General features: G+C 54.0%; 1 protein-coding gene across 7 annotated transcripts in view; it reads left to right on the top strand.

The window, feature by feature from the left end:
- The window catches only part of TMEM63B (transmembrane protein 63B), a 24,653-nt gene extending 1,238 nt beyond the window's left edge, over positions 1-23,415 (top strand). Inside the window, exons 2-25 of one of the 7 annotated variants that reach the window (XM_006926500.3) lie at positions 109-253; positions 5,563-5,745; positions 6,085-6,164; positions 6,417-6,455; positions 7,434-7,524; positions 8,989-9,026; positions 10,042-10,184; positions 10,279-10,330; positions 10,985-11,093; positions 11,703-11,773; positions 14,942-15,022; positions 15,502-15,625; positions 16,215-16,348; positions 16,493-16,630; positions 16,756-16,909; positions 17,888-17,994; positions 18,241-18,327; positions 18,518-18,583; positions 19,809-19,971; positions 20,527-20,632; positions 21,599-21,766; positions 22,007-22,122; positions 22,266-22,346; positions 22,621-23,415. In XM_006926500.3, the coding sequence (XP_006926562.1) occupies positions 5,587-5,745; positions 6,085-6,164; positions 6,417-6,455; positions 7,434-7,524; positions 8,989-9,026; positions 10,042-10,184; positions 10,279-10,330; positions 10,985-11,093; positions 11,703-11,773; positions 14,942-15,022; positions 15,502-15,625; positions 16,215-16,348; positions 16,493-16,630; positions 16,756-16,909; positions 17,888-17,994; positions 18,241-18,327; positions 18,518-18,583; positions 19,809-19,971; positions 20,527-20,632; positions 21,599-21,766; positions 22,007-22,122; positions 22,266-22,346; positions 22,621-22,812 (2,499 nt within the window). In that variant the 5' untranslated portion in view covers positions 109-253; positions 5,563-5,586 and the 3' untranslated portion in view covers positions 22,813-23,415. The other 6 variants (XM_006926498.2, XM_015600416.1, XM_015600417.2 and 3 more) reach the window with 6 other exon arrangements.
- The last annotated feature ends 402 nt before the right edge of the window (positions 23,416-23,817 follow it).

Here is a 23,817-nt window from a genome sequence, read left to right as displayed (position 1 = left end):
CCCTCCCCCAGCCCCGCCCCGCCCCAACCCGGGGCTCCGAGCTGGAGCCGAGTCTGCGCCTGGGGGTGAGTACGCGACCCTTCCCCAGCCTCCTCTCTTTTCTTTGAGGATCTCACCACCACCCAAAGAAAAACCCCGGACTCAGCTGCGCGTCCTCTCCCTTCAACCTCCTGCGGGACCCAGAGGTGCCCGGGCCCGCGGGACCCAGTGGTGTCGCGCGCTGCTCCCAACCCCGAACCATCCTGAGCCAAATGTGAGTCCTCTGACCTCTGCGGGGGGTCCAAATGTGCACCGCCCTCTGTCCCCACCCCTCTGGACATCCCGAGGGGTGGGACCCCTGCCCCCGGCCCCCTAGAGCCACTCTTCTCCCACCTGTCTGGTCCAGGTGCGCGTCCTCTCCGGGGTTCCAGCTGCACCCCATCAGCCCGTTGTCGCTGTGGGTAACCTGCCGCCCCCGCCCCTGAGTTTTAGATTTCAGGGTCGCCAAGTCCGATGGCTTCGGTCTCTTTTATGTTTTCTCCTGCTCCCGGAGCTGGCCCAGGACAGGGGTTCGAGCTCGGGCAAGGGCAGGTTTCGTGGGTGCTGGCACGAGGCTGGCCGCTGCCCCCAGCGGATCTAGGGACTGGTCGGCGGGCTGGGGAGGCGGCTGGCTCCGGGAGTGTGTCCTCTCCTTGCGCCCCATACAGTGCAGTTCATTCATGAGACGCCCGGGCCTGCGTTGGAGGGTGCGGTGGGGAAAGGATTCAGCGGAGAATCGGCAGTGGGGCAAGGCCCTTTTGGGGGGGAGGAGGCGGGTTTTGTCCCTCCTGGCCTTCTTCATCACCTAGAGAGGACAGTCCCAAAGCTTTGGCGCCTTGTTCCCCAGAAGAGAAGGGCGTTTGAGAAGTGGAAAGGAGAGGTCAGAGGGGCCAGCTGCCCTTGGGGCTCTGTGCTGCCACCTGCCTGGATCCCCTGGGTGGAGGTCTGGCAGCTCGGCACTCCACTTCCGCAGGGGTTCTCTACCCAGTACCACTCTCTAGCTTCACTCTCTAGCTTCTACAGCAGCCTAGGAAGGATGAGGTTGTGTCCAACCCCTTCTGAGGAGAGGCCAACAACCCTGCCTCCCAGACAAATGTGAGGAGGGGAGTAGGTAGGAGTGTCTGCCAGGCTTCCAGGGCCTGTGCTCACAGCATGATGGTCTTCCAGGGCACCAGAGGGTCCAAGCCCTAGCATGCCCCAAGTGGCACATGCCGAGGCCTGCTGTTGGCTCGCCCAGCTCAGTCTTGGCCCATGGGTGGATGGATGGGGATGTGGCAAGGCAGAGGCAGGTGGTGGGTAGCTAAGAACCCCCTTTTGGACATCCTACAAGTTCCCACCAATTATAACAATCTTGAAGACCTCGGTTCAAATTTCAGCTCTGCAATTCTTTAGCTATGTGACCTTGACAAGTTACCTAACCTCTCTGAACCTCAGTTTCAATTAAAAAATGTGTTTACTATCACTTCCTTTCAAGATTTATCATGGGGATAAAACTAGACAATACAGGTAGAGCCTGGCACCCTGCCTGGTAGTTGATCAATAACAGGTGCTCTTCTCTGAACTTCTAACCCATCCTGGTATAGCATCACCCTCCCATACCCCCACCTCTCAGCCTGCTACAGAGGGATCAGGTATGTTTGAAGGGTTTAGGAACATTCCCTGCCTCTCAGCGGCAGAGTCCCAAACGCAGTATAAGCCCTTAGGTCTAAAGAAGCCCATCCTGACTGAGGAGCTCTGTCATATCAAATTCTGTTTTATTTTGATTTTTACCGGTTTTCCTCCACTAAACCAACCCCTTTTATTCCACACTTTATTAATAACAGTAGCTAATTTTTTAGAACCCATTATTTGCCTTTAACTGTATTAAGAGCTTTACATAAGTCATCTTGTTTAATCCTCGAATCAACCACATGATTGAATTATTAGCCCAGGATAGTGAAGTAATTTGCCCAGGTCAGAAGCCAGATCTGTCTCATCTTAGAGCCTGTGCTCTTAACCACCAGACTCTGTTGCCTGCCTTAGAACCTAAAGTCACAAACCCAAGGTCTGGGGGCTACAAGTTTGCAAGAGGGAAGACAAATAATAGGGTGTGGCATTTCTCAAGAGTGGTAGCTGGCAGCCCCCAACTCCCTGGTGGAAGTGGCTCCTCTGTTGGCCCAGGCAGCAAAGTACAGGGGTTAAGAGCATAGGCTCTAACCAGGCTGCCTGGGTCCATATCCAGATCTACCACAGACTGGCTGTGTGACATTGCGTAAGTTATGTACCCTCTCAGTATCTCAGTGTCTTCCTAGGGTTGTGATGGGGAATAAATGAGTTAATATTTGTAAAGTGTTTAGAACAGTCCCTGGCACAGAGTAAGAGTTAAATATTGATAAATGCATTCTTTTCCTACTACTATTATCCTCATCTGTGGATACAGTTTTGCCTATCCTTCTGAAGTTGGTAGAGGTAGAGTGAGGATATTAATATCTGTTACAGATTGGAAGACTGAGTCCTGGGTTACATAGTAACAGAGCTAGCCTCCATCTTCATCTCCTCCCATCAGACCACACTGCCTTCCTGTGATCCCAAGACCTAAATTAAATCTTCCCAAATAACTCTGTAAGAAAAAACTTGTAATTTATAACTCCCCACCCCTACCATGCACACACTTCTTAATGGTAAAATGACACCTTCAGTTAGCTAGAAATAAAATCTTCCATCAGTCTCTACATAATTCTAGCTAAAAGCCTCAGTGTCAGACTAGAGAAATTTCGAGATATAGCTGGCTCAGGCAATCCCAGTGGAATGGAGGAACTATCCCCCCTCTTACCAACCCCCCAAAAAACTCCCTTATTCTCTTCCCTCACAGCTGCTCAGTGAGGGCTTTGAAAGCAGCTGCCCTTCATGAAACTCAGCCCAGCACCCCCGCCCCCACAATTAAGAGCTTGGAGTAACCCGGTCAGCAAGCAGAGCCACCAGCCCTGGCTCCACCCTTTACCTGACCTGTGACCTCATTCGAGTTGCTTCTTCTCCGTGGGTCACTGAAAACGGGGATAATGATCTAAATGATCTAATCAGGGCTGCCTTGCTTATGATGTAGGTGGAAAGATCAATGCAGTTGTGGAGGGGAGAGGGCTTTATGACTATAAAAAGGCATATAGCAGGTGGACATGATGATTTCAGTTACTAAGCATCTATCTGGACCCTCACTCACCCTACTGGATCCCCTTAATGTCGAAGCCCCCAGAATGTCTCACCTAACTTCCAAATAGAGATGAGAAGGGGAATGGTGCTCCAGGGGTTTGTACCCATTACATTGTGGGCTGGTGGTACCTTGGAATTGGAGAAGGAAACAGGCAAGGAGTGGGAATACGCTGTCTTAATTTCTGGAGTGCATTGGAGTTGGGAGTTAAGATGCGGGGAGGGGAGACTAATGTAGAGGCCTTCCAACTACCACAAACCCAAGAAACCTATAGCTACCTTTAACGTCCTCTGGTGGCCCAGGGTTCTGAGTACCTTATGTTTACATACGCAGGCTCCCAGATAAACCCACATATGCATCCCCATTTAGATACCGACAACTCACTTCCTATCCATGGACTGCTATGCAATCACTTAGCTTCCCCACCACATACACACATGCAAATACACACATCAACATGTATTTACATACCTAAAAACATGTATGTCCACAGTGCTCTGGTGTTCTCTAGCCAGAAAACATTTAATGAGCACATATGAAGCTTCCGTGGTCTTAGGAGTCCTGTTCTAGGCACATCAGAAAAAGCATTGTGGTGCCCTGAAAAGTGTTCTTAGCTTAGAAGAAAGTTGTCCTAGGTTTGAATCCCAGGTCTATTTTATTAGCAGTGTGACTGAGAAAGCTGCTTAACCTCTCAGCCCCTGTGCCCTCATCTTAAAATGACAATGGCGTCCAATTCAGGATCATTGAGGATTAAATGAAATCATGTATGTATTATTCTTGAAACAGTGGGCACTGCTACAATTACTAAATTGGTGGGGTGTGGGGTTTTTGTTTGTTTGTTTTTTGTTTTTTAAGGCAACTTGAGCTAGAAAGGAAGAGGGAAGCATAGGACACAGGGCAGTAACTCCTCTAGTCTTCCTAACACAGGCTTTCCAGAGACTACCTGGGACCAAGTGAAACATATAAACAACGCCCTCGACCTGAGAGCTGGTGCCTCTTGCCAGTTGAAATGTTAGGGAGGGGGCGGGAGGACCAGGGATTGGTGGGCAGGAGAAACCCTCTGAGTCACCCCAGGGGGCTGGAGGACACTGGCTTCCAGAGTTGCAGTCATCGATTCTGGGTTTGTTGTTCTCTTTGTCTGGTTTCCTTTCTTCCCTGGGGACCCCCCCCCAAAGGCAGCGCTTCAGTGTTGTCAGCAGAAGGGGCTCCCAGGGGCCCTCCAGCAGGATGGGGGTGGGGCGATGATGCCACGGCCACACTTCTCCGCCCTGGGAGCCTTCCCAGAGCCGTGCTTAGCCCCGTCCCCAGGCACTTCCAGAACCCAGGCAAAAGGGCTGCCTGCCCGCTCCCTCCTCCTCCCCACCCCATCCACCTGGATCACTGGACTATCGAGGGCTGGACAGCCTGGCAGTAGCTGGAAGCCGGTACCCGGGCTCAGGGGGCTTGGGCGGGCTAAGAGGCCCCCGCCCACTCTCCTTTCTTTTGCCAATGGAAATGCTCGCTGGAGGCACGGCGTTCCCATCCTGCCCTGCTCTGGAGGCAGGGGCAGGACACTCTGGGAGTTGTAGTCCTCACACATCTCAGGTGACTCCCATGCAGAGATAATTGGAGAGAGATGTAGCTGCTGCTTTGGCGGGGGAAAAGGAATGAAAGTAAGCAGGAGTGATGGGTTAGGCAAATAATGCAAATCCAGAAGTCCTTTTTAACTGGCTTCCCACTCTGACCCTATGCTCAGACCCCTACTCTGGGAACAGAGGGGGCAGCTCTGAAGTCTTATCTTGAAGCCAGGTGTATTGGGAAGGTGATTAACAGAGTTGAAAACTAAGCAAATGGAAATATGCCATTTTTCTAGTGGGGTAGAAAAAGAAGATGAGGGTGAGGTAGCTGGTCCCTGACCCCTCCTCCCTTGACCTAGAAACCTCTCCTCTTAGCCTTAGATCCTCAGATCTAGGACCCCTCCCTCCCCATCTTCTCTCAGGCCGGGTTCTGCCCCTTGCCTTAGACAGGGAGAGACAGAGACAGAGATAGCATTTTGGAGAGTTTGCTTATGTATGGAGGTGGTGGGAGATAGATGTTAGAGACTCACAGACAACTTCCAAATTAGCAAAACCAGTCTCCCCAGTCCAGATCTGGGCCAAGTTCCCCAGACCTAGGGTGAGGTCACAGCCCAAGAGCCAGCGAAGGTAACTCCATATGACTCAACCCTCCCCTTCCTAGGCTCTTATCTCTGGAAGCCAGAACTTTCACCCACCCAAGCAGCCCAGTGATCTGCCCTCACTGCCCCTTCCCCACACCCACCTTGCTGGAGCCATAACAAGTATAGGGGCTGAGCCTAGCTGACTGATCTGCCCTCTACCCAGGAGGACCATGCGGCAGTAGCAGCCATGCTGCCCTTCCTGCTGGCCACACTGGGCACCACGGCCCTCAACAACAGCAACCCCAAGGACTACTGCTACAGTGCTCGCATCCGCAGCACTGTCCTTCAGGGCCTGCCCTTTGGGGGCGTCCCCACCGTGTTGGCTCTCGACTTCATGTGCTTCCTTGTGAGTGCCCATGCGCCACCCCCACCCTTGGCACCCACACTCTGTATGTAGCTGGCCAACACCTGCAGCTCTAACCACTCTCACCTGACCCTGACTCCACAGGCTTAACTGCTGATGGGATCCCCATCACCCAGCCCAAGCCTAGCCTCTGACCATTCACCCAAGCAAGGGCCTTCCCCTTCTACGGTGCCCAAGGTGTGACTTCTAACCAGCAGACCCACCATGTCCCTGAGGCCTTCCCCTTCTAAGACAAGATTCAGGCCCCTTTGCCCCTGCCCTCCTGGCTAGTCATGTGGGTAGGTGGTCTCTCCACCTGCCAACCACTCCCTCTTCCCTCAGGCATTGCTGTTCCTGTTCTCCATCCTCCGGAAGGTGGCCTGGGACTATGGGCGGCTGGCTTTGGTGACAGATGCAGACAGGTAAAGCTTTGGGACTCTTCCCCACCCCTATACACACACATACACATACACACATGCACGCACCTTCTTCCACACTCCTCAGGGGTAGGAAAGAGCCAGCCCTCTCTCATCCCTCTCTGTTGGGGGACGAAGAGAGACCAGTCCCAGAGCAGGCATGGAGGGTATGAGGGCCCGCAGTTGGGCCTTTGTCCCTTTCCAGTCTCCAGGGACCCTCCCCCACCCCTGCTAACTTTATCTGTTCTCTGTCCCCAGGCTTCGGCGGCAGGAGAGGGACCGAGTGGAACAGGAATAGTATGTGGGGCACCAGCCCCCTCATCCCCACTGAACCAGCTTTCCCCTTTCTTCATCTCTCATGCTTCTCTTCTCTTCCTGCCAAATTGCTGGTTTCTCTTTGCAGTTTTCTCCTCTGCAGGCTCATGTTTCGGATTAACGCAGGCGGTGTGCTTTGCAGAGCAGGGGCTCCCCAACTTGTCTCTACCTGACCTCCCCCCCTCCCCCCACATCTCTCCCTCTGGCTCTCTGCCTGGGAAAAGTCTCTCCCCGTGCACCTGGCCTTCATGGCCCTGGTTGGCTGGAGTGGAGGGGCCGTCCTCCCTGAAACTCACAGCACACTCACCCTGTTGGTCGCAGAGACAAGGTTGGGTGTCACCAGTGGCTTCCTGTTCCCTAACAGCTAGTTCTTCTTATTCCAGGGTTCTCTGCTCACTTTTTCAGGAGGCCTGGGAGGGGGGCTGCCCAAGGAGCCCCAAGTCTGGCCCTTTGTGTCACATCACGGTCTCTGTCTATAGGACTGGTGTCGGAGCTGCGGCAGCTGCTGGGGTCAGGGAAAAGGGCTGGTAGGGGCCCACCTGGGAGACACCTCCCAGCCCTCCTTACCCCCACTCTCTGGGGCTCTTCTAGTCCATCCTTTTTTTCACCTCCCTATTGCCCTGTGCATGATATTGGCTGGGTTGCCCCTTTCCCCCCTGCTGGTCGGCTCTGGAACTGCAGGGCCCGTTCACATTCTTACTTCAACCTCCAGGGGCGATGATGAAGACAACCTCTTCCCTCCGCCAGCACCTGGGTCTGTGCCCCCAGATTCCCCTGAAGGCAAGAGGCAGATTTAAGGAAGGCAGGGAGAGGGCAGTCATTCCTCTCAGCTTCAGCCGCTGCGCTTTCTGTGCCTTGTCTACCTCTGGAACTCTGGAGAGGGAGCCCATCCATTTCACCCCCACTCCCCAGGGACTCTGACTCACCAGGCTCTCTCATCTCTCATCTCCCCACCCCCAGTGTGGCCTCAGCTATGCACGGAGACAGTCATGACCGGTATGAGCGTCTCACATCTGTCTCCAGCTCCGTCGACTTTGACCAAAGAGACAATGTGAGTGCCCTCCCCAGACTTCTTAGCCACCCCACCCCTCCTCTAGAGCAGATGAACTCAGCAGCCTCTAACTTCCAGGGAGTTGGAGTCAGGTACCCATGGAGTGTGGCCTTCTCCTCAGCAAGGGCAGTGCTTGTCTAAGAACCACAGGGTGACCACCCATACCCAGAACCTCTGGCTCTGTCCTCCATGTCAGCCTCCAAACCAGCACTAGTCTAACATCCATGATTTCAAACTTCGTTCCACAGTATGGTTCTGCGCCTGCCTCTGTTGATTAATTCTAAAGACCCGTTTTTCCTTAGACATGGTCTTAGCAGTAATAACGAGCCTTCCATGCCACCTAGCAAAATATACAGAATCCATTGTGTTGTTCAGAGGTTGCAAGTTGGCAGCCCCTTGCTGGGCAGGTAGAGCAAGTTGACCAGCTTGTGAATTAGAGCTGAGTGACAGTGACCCCTATGGACAAGGCTTGTTTCCGGTGATTCACAGCAGTCCCCAGACCCCTTTCCCATCAGAACCAACACTCTGGTGTTCCCCGCTTGGCCCCCTGTCATTCTGCCAGGGTGAGATTCCTAGTTGGAACTCTAATCCTCAAGCCCTAGGATGGCCCTAGTCAGTCCAGCTTAGGCTCGGGCTCTCAAGGGTGGTAGCTCCTGTAGCAGCTGTAGCAGAAGAAGCCTATCAGCTTCCTGAGTTGGATTCATACTGGTAAGTGGCTAAGCAAAGTTATCACCCCTAGCACCCAGAGGTGTCCAGGTGGTCCTCAGACTCAGGTGATATTGACAACAGGTAGTATTGTCCCACATCTTGGCTGGAAGGCACCTCTCTCCCCCAGCTTGTGTTGAGCCTGGACCTTCTCCTGGTAGGGAGGTCATGAGGGTTCTCCCTGCCTAGCCCTCCCCAGCATATCCCCACCCTGCTCTGAGTGGGGTCTCTGTCTGAAGACGGGTCTGAAGGCTTGTGGGTCAGAGGTTGCAGCTCATAGCGACCCAGGGGTTTGGTCTCTCTGGGGTATACTAGAAGATAAGTGAGAGAAACTCAGGCAGTGTGGCCCGCCCCTCTGCTTTTGGCAGCCATGTTGCAAACTCTTCTTATTAGCTACAGGTCTGGAGGTCCCCACTCCTCTTCCTAGAACCCTGAATCCCACCCATCTCCATCCTGGGACACACAACTGCAGGACCTCTGGTTCTCCTGCCCTGTTGGGTATTTGTGGAGATCTGTAGCTCTGGGCACGAGAGCACACAGATAAGCCACTTTGGCCTTGGTTCTTTTCTTCTTCGAGGGCTGGCACCTTCCCTTTCCCCCTCTCTGGGGTGAGTTAGTTTTTTTAGGGGATTGTGGAAGCTGCACCAGGGTGAGCCAAACCCGGGGTGATTATAAGAATTGGGTGGGTGGGACTTGAGGGGAAGGGAGGTTCAGGGTGGTGAGCTGGGGGCTCCAGCTGATAGCTCTCTGTCCCCCCAGGGTTTCTGTTCCTGGCTGACAGCCATCTTCAGGATAAAGTAAGTGAATGGTCTTCAGGTCCTAAAGAAAGGAAGAAACAGAGAAACTTCAGAACCCGTCATCTCCCCACAAAAGCTGAGGCCAGCAGCTTTGAGGGCCCTAGCGCTCCTAGCCAGCCCAACACTCTCCTCCCTACTCCAGGAGCCCAGGTCCTGGGGCTCTGGCCTCTGCCGTCCTCTGAGCTGGCCTCGCTTTACTCCCCGACGGTCTCCTGTGTGCCCCCTGCCTGGAGGGCCCACTCTTCTCACAACTCTCCCTGCCCCTGCCACCCTGTGAGAGCAGGGGCTGGAGCCCCCACCTCAGAGCCTCCATGCAGCCAGCAGGTGGGGGCAGCAGGCAGGCTAGGAGCAGCCAGCCAGCAGCAGGCAGGAGCCAGTATCCAGCAGGCAGAAGTCAGGAGATCGGGCCACAGTGCGGCAGGCAGGCAGTGAGCACTGAGAGAGGCAGGAAGCCGGACAGGTCAGCACCACCACTGCCACTGGCCCCCCCAAATCCCCCCGCCAAGTGTATCGTGTACTGTGCTGCAGCAGCACCCATAAGGTGCCATTGCTGCCTGAACCCCTGTCTTCTAGTCCCCATCCAGTCTCCTGCTTCTGACTCTTCCTGTCACCATTCCTCCTCCTCTTGCCTCATCTTCCCTTTGCCCACCTTTTTCTTCTTTCTCTTTTCTCTCTACATTTGTCTTCTCTCTCTGCAGTCTCCCTTCTCTTATTCCTCCCTCCCTCCTTCCTAACTTCCTTCCTGTTCCTCTCTGTTATTCCTCTCCTTCTCTATTCTTCCCCTTTTCCTCCCTTTCTCCCTGCATCCTTCTTTTTCTCCTTCCCCTTTTCTCTCCCTCTCTTCCCTCTCTCTTCCCAGAAAATAGGGGATCCAGAGACCTCATTTCAACCCCACACTGCTGCCAGATCGGCAAGGGCTAGGGTGGATGTGGGTGGGGGTGGGCAAGGACAGGCAAGTCATGGCCCCTCTGTTACTGTGGTCTTCACTTAATTCCTCTCTCCTGCCACACCACAGAGATGATGAGATCCGGGACAAGTGTGGGGGTGACGCCGTGCACTACCTGTCCTTCCAGCGGCACATCATCGGGCTGCTGGTTGTCGTGGGTGTCCTCTCCGTAGGCATTGTGCTGCCTGTCAACTTCTCAGGGGACCTGCTGGGTCAGTGAGGGCCAGGATAGGTGGGGTGGACAAGGGGGCAGGAGGGGACAGGCCCTGACCCCACCACTGTCTTCTCCCTTTTCCCACCCCCCAGAGAACAATGCGTACAGCTTCGGGAGAACCACCATCGCCAACTTGAAATCAGGGTAAGTTTGGGAACCTGGTCAGTGAGTCCAGGGTCTGTGCTAGAGTCCAGGCCCTGATGAGGAGTAGAGGAAAGGGGACAGGTGGCTGAGGCTGCAGAGATGGCCATGTGGTCATGAGGGCTTGGGATGGAGACAAAGGAGGTAGATCCCTGCTGTGGATCACCAGGAATGATCAGATGAGAGAAGGGTGCAGCCTCGGGCAGGCCAGACTGGGGCAGGTGGAGGGTAGTGTAGCCAGCAGGTAGGGCATGAAGAGATGATCTCGAGACATTTCAGTTGAAATAGAACAGGGTTAGGGTCTAGAGCAGAAGTCCCCAACCATTTTGGCACCAGGGACCGGTGCAGTAAGAATCTAATGACCTGAGGTGGGGCTAAGGTGGTGAGAGTAGCGCTGGGGAGTGACTGCAAATACAAATGAAGCTTTGCTTGCTCGCCAGCCACTCATCCGCTATATGGCCTGGTACCAGACTGTGGCCCGAGGGTGGGTCGAGAGGATGTGGAGTGTGGGGCCTGCCCTGTGGGGTGTCAGAGCCAGAAGACAGGTGGCAGTAGAGGCCCTGGATCAAGGTTTAATTAGCACTAAGAGATTGGGTGTGGGGGTGTCTTGAGTGTTTTCCTAGCCCTGGTAGCCTCCATATCCTCTGCTCTGCCCAGGAACAACCTGCTATGGCTGCACACCTCCTTCGCCTTCCTGTACCTGCTGCTCACCGTCTATAGCATGCGTAGACACACCTCCAAGATGCGCTACAAGGAGGACGACCTGGTGAGTGTAGCAGAGCCCAGGTCTGTCCTATCCCCAGCCTCTTCCCTTCCCTCCAGGCCTTTCTTGCCTCAGCCGTAAAGAGTGTTGGCCCCAGGGTTAGTCCAGCTGGGTTTGAATCCTGACTCAGCAGCTCAGGAGTCAATTACCTCCCCAAGCCTCGGTGTCCTTGTCTGTCAAATGAGATAATAGCAGTACCGCTCCCATGGTTGGTGAGAAGGTGAAGTGAGGCGGAGCGTGGAAAGCACCTCGTGCTGTGCCTGGCACTCAGCAAATAGTGGTTGATGGATATGATAGTGAAATTCCTTCCCCTTCTACATTTATTTTCTAAACTAGTAGTAAAGACCCACTCCATGGCAACCACTGTCCTGGGTCCTCATTGCCTGAGGATCAGAGACTAGTACCCTAGTCTCCTCCCCCCACCTCAGACCCCTCAAGGAGCAAGGGGCCAGATGGGTCTTTCATTAGGCTCACTGCCTGATTCCTATTAGCAATTCTCTGGGACCCAGCTTATCCCTAAGTCTCCTTCTACCTCATCTGCTCCTCTCTGCTCGCCCATTCCCCACCCCTTCCCTGCATCCTCGTGCCCCTCTCACCTGCCTCTCTCCCCAGGTGAAGCGAACACTCTTCATCAATGGAATCTCCAAATACGCAGAGTCAGAAAAGATCAAGAAGCATTTTGAGTGAGTAGCCACTCCTATCCCCAACCCCGGGCCCTGCAGACCCTTCTTTGCCTTTCAACTCCCAAGATCCTCTTCACACACCTCTCACTTGGAGGTCTGGGCTGCAATGGAAGTGAAGGTTAGACGAAAGAATTCTGAGTCCAGGATGGTCTAGCGTTTGGGCTGGGTGACAGGTCCCTCTAAGAACACAAGAGAAATACTTGAGAACAGATTCCTAAAAAGTGAGTCCAGTCTGTACCACATACCCCGCTCCCTCTTCTCCAGCTTGAACTGGGTCAAAGGTTGTTGCCCCAGGGTCCATGGTGAGTAGCTTCTTCGAAATTATATGTGACATTCTGGAATTTGTGTGCAGACTGTCAGGGAGAAGCTCCATGGCTTTCAATGGATCATTAAGGAGCCGAGGAGAACCTGGGCTGTGTGTTCTGAGTTTCTTTCCAACTCTGGAAGTCTGTCTTAGTGGGGAGGGGAATATACATCTCCAGAGTGCCAGGTGGCTGGGATGAGGGATCCTAGCATACATTCTAGGATCTGTACCACATACCCCGCTCCCTCTGCTCACCCAGCAGAGTTAGGGAATATCCAGTATGCAAACTCTGGAAGCCTATGTGGTGGGGTCCAAGCGATCAGAGATTAGTCAGGTGACATTCATCTGTCCACTCAGCAGACTTTCTCAAATGCTATTAGGCATAAGTTAACTATGGTGGATCTTGGAACTATAAAGGCAAATTAAAGATCATCGAACTCTCAGGGAGTTCACAGTACGGAGGTCACCTTTAGGGGCCAGTGGAGGGTCTGATCAGAGATTGGTCTGAGGTCATTCTGTGTCAAAAGAAGGAGTTGGCCAATGGTCTTGATAAGGGACATTGGTGTTCTGGATCAGGGCTCGGCCTCTGGTCAGGATCAGGATTTTCTGAGGTCTAAATCTACTGTAAGTTGGCCTGGATCAGAGGTCAGGCTTTGTTCTGGATCAGGACAACATTGAGAGTGTCTGGTCAGGATCAGATTCCAGACTCCTGTGTTATAGGAAAATGACTGGCTTGTGATCAGTATTAGTGGATGGATATTTATTCATTCAACATTTATTAGTCACTTTCTATTCCCCAGGCATGAATAAATGAGAAACAGGCCCTGCCCTCATACAATTTATAGAACAGCAGTCAAAATTAGATCAAAATTGGTCAGTATTAGAGAACAACTTAGGGTCCTATCTGAAGTTCAAGCTGCGATCAGCATTAGTGGGCAGTCTGGGTCAGGATTAAAGACAGTGTGCTTAGAATTAGGTGACATCTTAATATTACTGTCCAGTTGGAATCAGCTGTCAATTTGTACTGACCAGTCCTTTAATAATAAATATCTATTGAGTACCTACTATGTTGATGCACTGGAGTGGGAGCTAGGGAAATAGCAGTAAACAGAAGAAAAAATCCCATGTCTCATCTGCTTACATTCTAGTGGGCTGAGGCCAACAATAAACAAATGAACTAGTTCAAGACACTGTGTCAAGTAAGGATAGATGCTAAGAAGACAGACAAAGCAGGGAGAGGGATGGAGTGAAGGAAGGGTGTTTGGATGAGGTGGGCCGGGATATTCTGACAGGATGACGTTTGAGCTGCATGCCCTGGGGGAGTGAACCCTACTAGTCAAGCATCCATTCATTCAGCATACATTTGTTGTACACCTATGTGCACCATACCAAGGAGACAAAGAAGAACCAGACTTGATGGCTGTCCGTGGGGAGCTCACAGTCCAAGTTGTCTGTTTCAGGGGGTCAGTCTATGGTTTTGTTTAGGAAACAGTCTGTGGTTAAAATTAGTGGTTAGCCTATAAGCAGGAGTCGGGGAGACTGTGGTCCTAATTGGAGTTTTTGGGATCAGTGGGGTAAACATTATGGAACAGCCATTTCTTTGACCCGATCATACAGCACATGTTTATTGAGTACCTACTGTGTATAAGCTGTTGGCTCAGGCCTGGGTATATGATGATGCACAAAAAGCAGCCTTGTCCTCATGGGGCTCTTGGGATTGGTGACAGTATGAGCAGGGCTTATGGCCCAGGTCTGGAGTCTGTCTGCATTGGAGGACTCACCCAGCAGAGTTAGGGAATATCCAGTATGCAAACTCTGGAAGCCTATGTGGTGGGGTCCAAGCAATCAGAGATTAGTCAGGTGAGATTGAGGGCTCAGCTAGCCACAGAGGTGAGGCCCTTCCAAAGAGGAATCCTAAAATGATTTGAGCAACAACAGTGTCACGGCAAAGGTCTGTAGTCTCCTAAAAAAGTGTTATTTCAAGGACCTCATCTCAGATTTCAGTTTCCAAATTCTCATGGGTTTGTCCAGTCTGTCTTGTTACTTTAGAATGATATCTTGTGCATCTTTAACACTTAGTGGTCCTTCATTAAAATTTTTTTAAAGACGGGGCTGAGTCTAGATTAGGGATTAGGATCAAGGAGCAAGTGCATGATCAGAATGAAAAAGGAAGTGCTCCTGCACTGAGTTAGCAGGTGTCCCTCAGGTACTGGGCATCAGGAAAGGTCTATCTCTGGTCAGTCTTAAGTCAAGGTTGGGGTGAATTGGGGGTCAGGGTTAGAGAATCAGTCTTGTGTCCGGGTTATGGGTCAGTTTGGATCAGGGTAAAGGATCTGGCTCTGTCCAAGGTTAGAGGTCAATCTCAAGTCAGGGTTCAAGATTGATATTTGGTTGGTCTTGGGGCAGGGGTCATTCTGTGGACTGGGCTGTGGATTATTTGGAGTCAGTCCGTGGTGGACTGTACAGTGTGGGACTATACCCAGATCTAGGAACAAGGTAAAGGAAACAACCCATAACTAGAAACAGTTTCTCTCAACTTAAAGTCCACAGCCCTGGACAAGAATCAGACCACAGTCATGGCTTGCCTGGCACCATGCCGTGTGCACCCACATCCTGGGTCATCAGCCCTACACTATACTCCCACAGTCCCCCATGCCTCTCTGCACATACTCCCCCCACTCAGATAAGCATGAAGAGGAATTTCAAAATTTTATTCAACGGTAACTCTCATTTTTGTAGACTAAGAAGGAGCTTGAATTGGGGTGGAGGCGGGGTGCGTGTCCTGAAGTTGATGGGGTCATGCATGAAAGTCAGGAGCAGAAGGGCAGAGTCCCTGCAGAAAATGATGGTGGGCTGTGTTTCAGGGAGGCCTACCCCAACTGCACGGTTCTGGAAGCCCGCCCATGTTACAATGTGGCTCGTCTTATGTTCCTCGATGCAGAGAGGTAATGGGGCTGGGAAATGGAGGTGGGGGGTGACACCTGAGAGCCCCCTGCCCATTAGGGCATCTTGGTTGTCACAGAGGAGCCTGGCTTCCCTTCCAGGTGTTTCCCAAGGCGTTTGATTTTAATTCAATCCCTAGAATGCCTAACCATTCACTTCTGGAGAAAGCAAGACCTGGAGATTAGAATAGGTTGCAAGAGGAGAGGAGCCCACTGTCCTCATCTCATCTGAGGACAGACACTTCTTCAGCTATAGTATGAGAAGTTGAGGCCAGATTATAGGAAGAATTTCTGGCCCTCAAAAGATGGGTAGAGAGACCCTGGGATGGGAATGTGTCTGAACCATGTATCCTAAACAAACCCAAGAGCAAAATAGCTCCTATCTTTGACTAGATGACCCCTGAGCTGGGCTTCCTGCCCATCCTCACAGCTAGCCTCAGCCCCAGCCAGGCAGTGGATGACTGGGCACCTGGGTCCTACAGGAAGAAGGCCGAGCGGGGAAAGTTGTATTTCACAAACCTCCAGAGCAAGGAGAATATCTCCACCATGATCAACCCCAAGCCCTGTGGCCACCTCTGCTGCTGCGTGGTTCGAGGCTGTGAGCAGGTATGAGGTGGGCTGGCCGCGGGGCGTGCCCACCCTTGGCTCAGACCTCAGGGCCCAGGAGCTCCTGATGGAGGGGCTAGAAGATCCTGGGGAGACAGGTCACAGCAGAAATGGAAGCTCCTCACTGTGCATGTACCACAACCCCATGAACACACACAAATAGGCCTGCACATAAAACCCAAAAATAAACAAACCATGGAGGAGGCAAAGCCAGGGCTGGAGCCAGGGCTGGGGGCAGGGTACAGCCCCTCTGTCAGCAGGTCCCTACCTGTTCCTACAGTCCTTTAAGCCCTATTCCCATTTTTGGGTTGTCCTCTGTCCCCACAGTGACCAAACTTTCAAACCCCAAATCAGTGTTATACTATATTTACTGGCTCTGTGGCTTTAGGCAAGTTACTTGACTGCTCTGTGCCTCAGTTTCCTCATCTGTAAGATAGAGCTAATTATACTTCCCTCATAGGATTCTTGTGAGAGACACAGGAAGCTTAAAGCACTACCTGGCCTGTAGGAAGTTCTGGGTCAGTATTGGCTGGTGCTGCGGGCACCAACCCAGCTCTCAGCCCAGAGCCTGCCTTGCCCTCCCTGGTAGGTAGAGGCCATCGAGTACTACACGAAGCTGGAGCAGAAGCTGAAGGAGGACTACAAGCGGGAGAAAGAGAAGGTGAACGAGAAGCCTCTTGGCATGGCCTTTGTCACCTTCCACAATGAGACCATCACCGCCATGTGAGCCCCCGCCCGGCCTGGGCACCCTGGCCCTGGTCCCCCAGTGACCCGCTGGGACTCTTGGGTCCCTGTGTTCATGGCCAGCTATCAACAGTGGGGTCCCCAGCGCCTGGTGCTGCAGTAAACAGTGTCTCTTATCCCCAGCATCCTGAAGGACTTCAACGTGTGTAAGTGCCAGGGCTGCACTTGCCGTGGGGAGCCACGCTCCTCGTCCTGCAGTGAGTCCCTACACATCTCCAACTGGACCGTGTCCTACGCCCCCGACCCCCAGAACATCTACTGGTGAGTAAAGGGATATGGCAGGGGCAGGCTTCAGTGGGTAGGGTGGATGGCAGGGAGTTCCTGATGTCACCAGGGACCAATCGGGTGTCCAGTCCCAGAAGTGACTGCCTCCCCTGCCTTCCCAGGGAGCACCTCTCCATCCGCGGCTTCATCTGGTGGCTGCGCTGCCTGGTCATCAACGTCGTCCTCTTCATCCTCCTCTTCTTCCTCACCACCCCGGCCATCATCATCACCACCATGGACAAGTTCAACGTCACCAAGCCCGTAGAGTACCTCAACGTGAGGCCACACCCCACCCCACCCTTCTAGACTGTGTCACAAGGGTTGTCCTGGCCCAGATCCCTCCTGGGGATGGGGGAAACCAGAATGCCTTCTACCTAGTCCGGCTCCTCTACTGCCTTTCCCATCCAGCCCCACCAGAAAGCGCCCACAGGACCATGAGCCGCAAAGCCCTCTGTGTACTTCCCTTGGCTCCCTGCCACCTTCCCACAGGAGCAGCCACCTTTGGGTGTGCACACACCTAGAGAGACACCCACAGAGAGAGCCCAGTTCCTAACTGGCCGTGTGACATGGAATAAGTCCCTCCTTCACATCCCTCATTCTCCCCAACAGAAGAATGGAAGGTTCAGACTTGATCGTTGTCTTCCAAACTTAGAGTCTGATGCCTTTATCAAAAGGATTGTTACATGAAACCCAGTGTGGAAAAGCAAGGCTGCTCAGATGGCAGCAAAGCAGGGGCCTGGTCTCCCCTCACCCCTCTAACCATGTACACCTGGTCTCCCCTCACCCCTCTAACCATGTACACAGCGTACCTCCTTGGAGCCTCAAAATTCAAAGAAAGATTGAAAATCACTGTGTGATAATAGCATAACAGATAAGACTTAAACTGCCTGGGTTCAGATCTACACCCCACTGCTTACTAACTGGGTTAATTATTGAATCACTTTTTTTTGCCTCAGTTTGCTCATCTGTAAAATGGGGTAATATTGTTGTGAGGCTAAATACATGTAAAGTACATGATCAGTGCTTGGCACGTAGTAGGGACTTAGTAAATGCTAAGTAATATTATTCACTCTGGGGTTGTACATGTGGCCCTGGCCCTCACCTTCAGCCTTTGCCCTCACATGTTCTGGACTTATGACATGGGGCCCTGAGAACTGTGAGGCCCAGGCTCAGTGCGGGAGGAGGCAGGTAAGCAAAGCAAGCTGAGCCCACTAGACTGCCCCTGCCTGACACATCCCCCTGTGCCCCCTGCAGAACCCAATCATCACCCAGTTCTTCCCTACCCTGCTGCTGTGGTGCTTCTCGGCCCTGCTCCCCACCATCGTCTACTACTCTGCCTTCTTTGAAGCTCACTGGACACGGTGAGACACCTTCACATACATAGCACCCCGCCCTGGCCCCCTAGGGGCACCCATGCCATTGGGCAGCCCTTTGCCATTCAGACTCCCTGCCCTGGTGGTCCCAGAGCTGGCAGGGAAGGGATGATGCCTCATCCTAACCTCGGGAAGCCCCCCCTTTTTCAGGGGACCCTCCTAGGATACTGTATTGACTGGGGGGCAGAATGGGGGCTGGCCCGCCTCACCTCTGCCCCTGTGCCCCTCCCCCAGCTCCGGAGAGAACAGGACCACCATGCACAAGTGCTACACCTTCCTCATCTTCATGGTGCTGCTCCTGCCCTCGCTGGGACTGAGCAGGTAGGTTTTCAGAGGAAGGGATGAGAACTGGGAGCTGAGGAGTGGGTAGCAGGATGGGGAGAGGGAGCAGTTCAGGCTCCCACCTCCCCTGCCAAAGCCAAGGGCCCCATGTCTGGGGGGCATCCCCAGGGGCTCTTGGCAGGGACTCTCCCTCCCCATTCCAGCCCCCCACCACACCTCTCCTCTCCAGCCTGGACCTCTTCTTCCGCTGGCTCTTTGACAAGAAATTCTTGGCTGAGGCAGCTATTCGGTTTGAGTGAGTGACCGGGGCCCCTGGGGAATGAGACTGGATGGTGGGGGTGGGTATGCCTGACAGACACTTCCTTCTCCATGGGAGGGAGCAGCAAAGCTCCCCACCCCCACTGTGGGGAGAAAGAGGGGCTGACATCACAGAGTGGTAGGACCATTCCAAAGGACTCACAGGGTGTGTCTCAGGTATATATCTGGGAGATATTCCTGGGGTCTGTGTTGGAGCTCACACTCTGGGAACCTCTCTGCATTCTACAGTCACCCTCAAGGTGTATTTGGGGCCCCCACTTGGGAGGTTTCTATGTGGGCTCTGGGTGCATATTCTGGGGTAAACTTCACTCGGGAGATTTGGAGAGCTGTCTGTAGTGGGATCTTGGTCATACTGTGGAAGTGACTTGGGAGTTCCTAGAAGTATCCCTGAGGGTCTCTGGAGCCCACACTTTTGAGTGTCTGTGGGGGGCTCTGGGGCTCACACTTTGGGGTGCTTATGGAGCGCAAGTTCTGAGAACACCTCTGAAGTTTCAGGCTCCTATTCATAGGTGTGATGAGTTCTTTCTGGGATACCTTCTTTCTCTGGGGATCCCTGTGAGGGTGTCTTAGTGGGCACATACCATGGCTGTTCAAGTGGGTGCAAGCTCTAGGATTCTTCCTCTGGGCCATATGCGGTAATCTTGGGATCACGCTTGGAGTGTCGCAAGCATTGACAAAGGTCTCCCACCTCTGAAGTCTCTGGGGGAGGGTCCTGGGCTTTTGTTCCGGAGATGACTGAGGCTTGTACTCTGGGGTAACTCTGGGTTAAGTTAAGGTCTAAGGGAGCCTTCTAGGTATTCCTGGGGCTCACACCGTTGGGGGTCTTGGGGGTCTCACAGGATTATCTATGGAGACCTCAGGCAGTCATACCCTGCACACTGGTGGCCTTAGGGGTCTCAAGCACTCTCTCCATGAGTCTTTATGGGTCACAAGTTCTCAGGGTACCTCTGGGCTCACACTCTCAGGTGTTTTCCACGAACACTGAGAGTGTTGGAGGTGGCTGCTGACACTCTCGTGTCTGCCTCTGGGGCTCACATTCTGAGGGGACTAGGGCACAGGTGCTTGAGGGCCGAGCTAGAGACACATGAGTGTGTCCAAAAGGCATGTTGGGGGTGAAGGTGTGGTGCGCTGTAATGCTGGCAGTGGGCAGGTAGCCACCAGGTCCCCCATGGGTGCAATGCTGGAGCACCTGGTGCCCGCAGGTGCGTGTTCCTGCCCGACAACGGCGCCTTCTTCGTGAACTACGTCATTGCCTCAGCCTTTATCGGCAACGCCATGGACCTGCTGCGCATCCCAGGCCTGCTCATGTACATGATCCGGCTCTGCCTGGCGCGCTCCGCCGCCGAGAGGCGCAACGTGAAGCGGGTACGGCCGCCTGGGCCGCAGCGGTCCGCACAGCGCCCTCTGGTGGGACCAACCAGAAACAGCGGCAGCGTGCTAGGGTGTGGGGCACGAGGGTACTGGGACTTGGGGAGCCCAGTTCCGTGGCCCTGGTCTAGCCCTTTCCCATTAGTTTTCCCATATGCGCAGCGATGAATCGACATAGATAACACCGAAGGCCCTGGCCAGTTCTGACAGTCTAGTATTTGTGATGGGAGTTGGGGGAGGTCCAGGTCCCTACACCTAGGGTCCCTGGGCCCTAACCCCACACAAGGGCTCTGGGCATCCCATTCCCAAGCCCACCTCCTGCCAGCCCCTGATCCCTCGGAGGCCCCTCTCTATGCCCCATCATTATCCATCCTGACCACCTTCTCAGCCTTGGCCCCTCTCTCCATCTGCTTTGCCCTGCACTACCCTGGTCATGGGCTTCCTTTTCTCCTTGGCTTCTTTCCTGGCTCCCTCTCCCCTCCCGCCTGCCCTGTGCCCCTCCAGTATGTCCCTCCCTTTCCTGAGCCACCCTCCTGCCCATCTCCCCCCCAGCATCAGGCCTACGAGTTCCAGTTTGGCGCAGCCTACGCCTGGATGATGTGCGTCTTCACGGTGGTCATGACCTACAGTATCACCTGCCCCATCATCGTGCCCTTCGGTAGGCACCGCCGCGCCGGGACCTGGGCCCTGCTCGGGGGGACCCAGGACCTCACCTGCTCCACTCTAGTAAGGCAGGCCACCCCGAGTGGACAGGGCCCCGGCTGGGAGACCGGCCCCTCGAGCCTCCCGCCCGGTTCCTGGCTCAGTCTGGGGTCCGGCCTTGCGGGGAGGAGGGGAAAAGCCATCCCAGCTCAGGCCGGACCCAGCTGGTGTGCTGGACCCCTGGGCAAAGTTACACCAACATGGCCATACTCGCCAATACCAGTGCTTTCACTCAACTGGATATACTGGGACACAATCACATACCCACTAAGGTATTCACACACATACTTCTACACAGGATTCATGGGCACACTTGTACACAGCCCTGTAAACACAAGAAGGACCTTTGGATTCCAGGGTGGGGTTGGGTCCTTGCTACTCATGGAGATGCCCTGCTATGACTGAGCTGGGTGACTTGGGCAAGTCCCTCTTTCTTCTAAAATTTAGCAGTTTCTCTTCAATGAATACCCCCACTAGTGGCCTCTACATTCCCCTTGATAACATCCCAACCCCTTAACCACTCTCCCTGGTTGTCGAAGGCTCCAAACTAACCTCTTTGTCCTCATTAGAAAGCTCTCATTCCCTCAGCCTCCAGGAAAATAGAACTTACTACCTAATTCATACTCATCTATTTGGAAACAGGGATAGAAAAAGTGGTATGGGTTTTAAAAGGACGCTCATTGACCCAAATGAATAGATTTCTATTCTAGTGAGGGGCTGCAGAATCAAGGGGTTGAAGCAGAGGAAGCTGAGGTTCTCTGGTCCTGCTGAGGGCTTAGGCCACTATCCTGAATGGGGTTGGGGCAGGGTAATGGGGGCCAGCCCTTCAGTGACCTCGGAAGGACCAGACAGCCTGTGACAGACACACACAGAGGTCTGGCGGCACTGGTTTTGAGGTCAGAGCCCATGTGGCTTCCTCCAGGGCTCATGTACATGCTGCTGAAGCACCTGGTAGACAGGTATAATCTCTACTACGCCTACCTGCCGGCCAAGCTGGACAAGAAGATCCACTCCGGGGCTGTGAACCAGGTGGTAGCCGCGCCAATCCTCTGCCTCTTCTGGCTGCTCTTCTTCTCCACCATGCGCACGGGTGAGGGCCTCCCTCGGAGCTGGGGTGGGGCAGGGGAGACTCCCTCCAGAGTCAAAGCAGAGCAGGCCCCTGGAGGTCCATGATGGCTGGGGGCTGCAGACAAGGGGCCTGGGAAAAGCTGCAGCACGTGGGAGTGTGGGACTGCATTCAGAAGGTAGCAAAGTGGGGTGGTGGGCCCCTAAGAGGGAAGCCTGGAGGAGAGGTAGCAACCCCATTCTTTGTCCCCCCACCCCATACCAGGGTTCCTAGCCCCCACGTCCATGTTCACATTCGTGGTCCTGGTCATCACCATTGTCATCTGTCTCTGCCACGTCTGCTTCGGACACTTCAAATACCTCAGTGCCCACAACTACAAGGTGTGGGGCAAGGGGGGCGGGGGACACGGGAATGATTGGGATCTGTGGGCAGGGGCAACGTGTGCCAAAGGGTGTGGGGTCATAATTGCAGCTGAGGGTAAGGGCATTTCCCCCACTTCCTGACTCATTCTGGGCTCCTCAAGATTGAGCACACGGAGACAGATGCTGTGGACCCCAGAAGCAATGGACGGCCCCCCACTGCTGCTGCTGTCCCTAAATCTGCGGTGAGTGCCCCACTCCATGGCTAAGGGTGGGGAGGGGCCTCCGAGACTTAGCTCCAAAGCTGGGTGTCCCATTATCCTCCAGAAGGAGAAGTCTGTTCCAGACCCCACAGACTGGAGAACAGGAACAGGGAGGAACCTAGCTTCACCCGGGGCTGCCCGCTTCCCCTGGGCGGAGGATACCGCCCCTCCCCCTGTAGGCCCGGCGACTCCCTATCACCCCCTCCCCAGGAGGGTCAGCTGCTCACTCTCACGCCCCACTCTTCTACCCTTTCAGAAATACATCGCTCAGGTGCTGCAGGACTCAGAGGTGGACGGGGATGGGGATGGGGGTCCTGGGAGCTCGGGGGACGAGCCCCCGTCATCCTCGTCCCAAGATGAGGAGCTGCTGATGCCGCCTGGTGGCCTCACGGACACAGACTTCCAGTCTTGCGAGGACAGCCTCATAGAGAATGAAATTCACCAGTAAGGGGAGGGAGGGGCCCTGGAGGCCACGCCCTGCCCCACCCTACCTGCCCCCTACGGACACTAAAAAAAAAACGCTAATAATTTATTAGATCTAAAGCCCTTCCTCCCCATCCCCTGCTTTCATTAAGGTATTTAAACCTGGGGGTTTTGCCACTCTTCCCCACCCCATGGAGGGAGGGAGGGAGCCCCCCAACCTCAGTGAGGAGAGCCCCGAGCCGGCCCGGGGCAACAGGCTGTGGACACAGTTCCCCCAGATCAGTGCCCCCCAAGCTAGTAGCTAGTCAGGAAAGGGTTAATGAAAGCCAAGAGGGGTACCTGGTGCCATGGCTGGAGACCTGGGGGAGCAGGTGAATCAGGGCAGCCCCCCCAGTTCTCTCCTCCCCCCAAGTCTCCCTGGGATCTGGCACTCCAGGGAAGTGGAGCCTCCAGCCCCTACGGGTTGCATGAGAGGGGAAGGGGTACTGAGTGGGAGAAAGAGTCAGGCCTGAGCCAGGGGGGTGACCTGGGGTGGGGGGTGGCTGACACTGGAAAATGGGTTTTTGCACTGTTTTTTTGTTTTGTTTTTTTTTTTCCTTTAAAATAAAAATGAAAAGAAAAGCTCTGAGGCAGATATCTGATTGGTGCTACTGCCCTGGACACACAGGTGGGGTCCAGCCACTTTTCTGTGGGTCTGCAGGACCTGTGCAGATTGCCTACATGACCCCGGGCGGGAAACTGAAGGAGGATCTCTGGGGAGAGGCCTGCTGTGCTCACACTGCCCCCGCCCACTTACTCCACTACCTTCCCCTGCGTCTGCTGCCTCTGCTGCCTCTGCCTCCACCCCCTGCCCTAAGGAAATTATGGGACCACTCAGACTTAGGGACAGAGACACAGGGCCACACTCTGAATCCCTGGGAGCCACACACACAAACAGGACAGAAATTCAGGGAAGAAAGACCATGGAAAGCCAGATTCCACACTGGCCCTCGAAAGCTTCCTGAAGGAGGACAGGTGCCAGGACAGCTGC

The sequence above is a fragment of the Pteropus alecto genome, unplaced genomic scaffold (assembly GCF_000325575.1).
Source record: "Pteropus alecto unplaced genomic scaffold, ASM32557v1 scaffold7, whole genome shotgun sequence".
NCBI classification, from domain to species: domain Eukaryota; kingdom Metazoa; phylum Chordata; class Mammalia; order Chiroptera; family Pteropodidae; genus Pteropus; species Pteropus alecto.
This window is presented reverse-complemented; position numbering and strand designations above follow the sequence as displayed.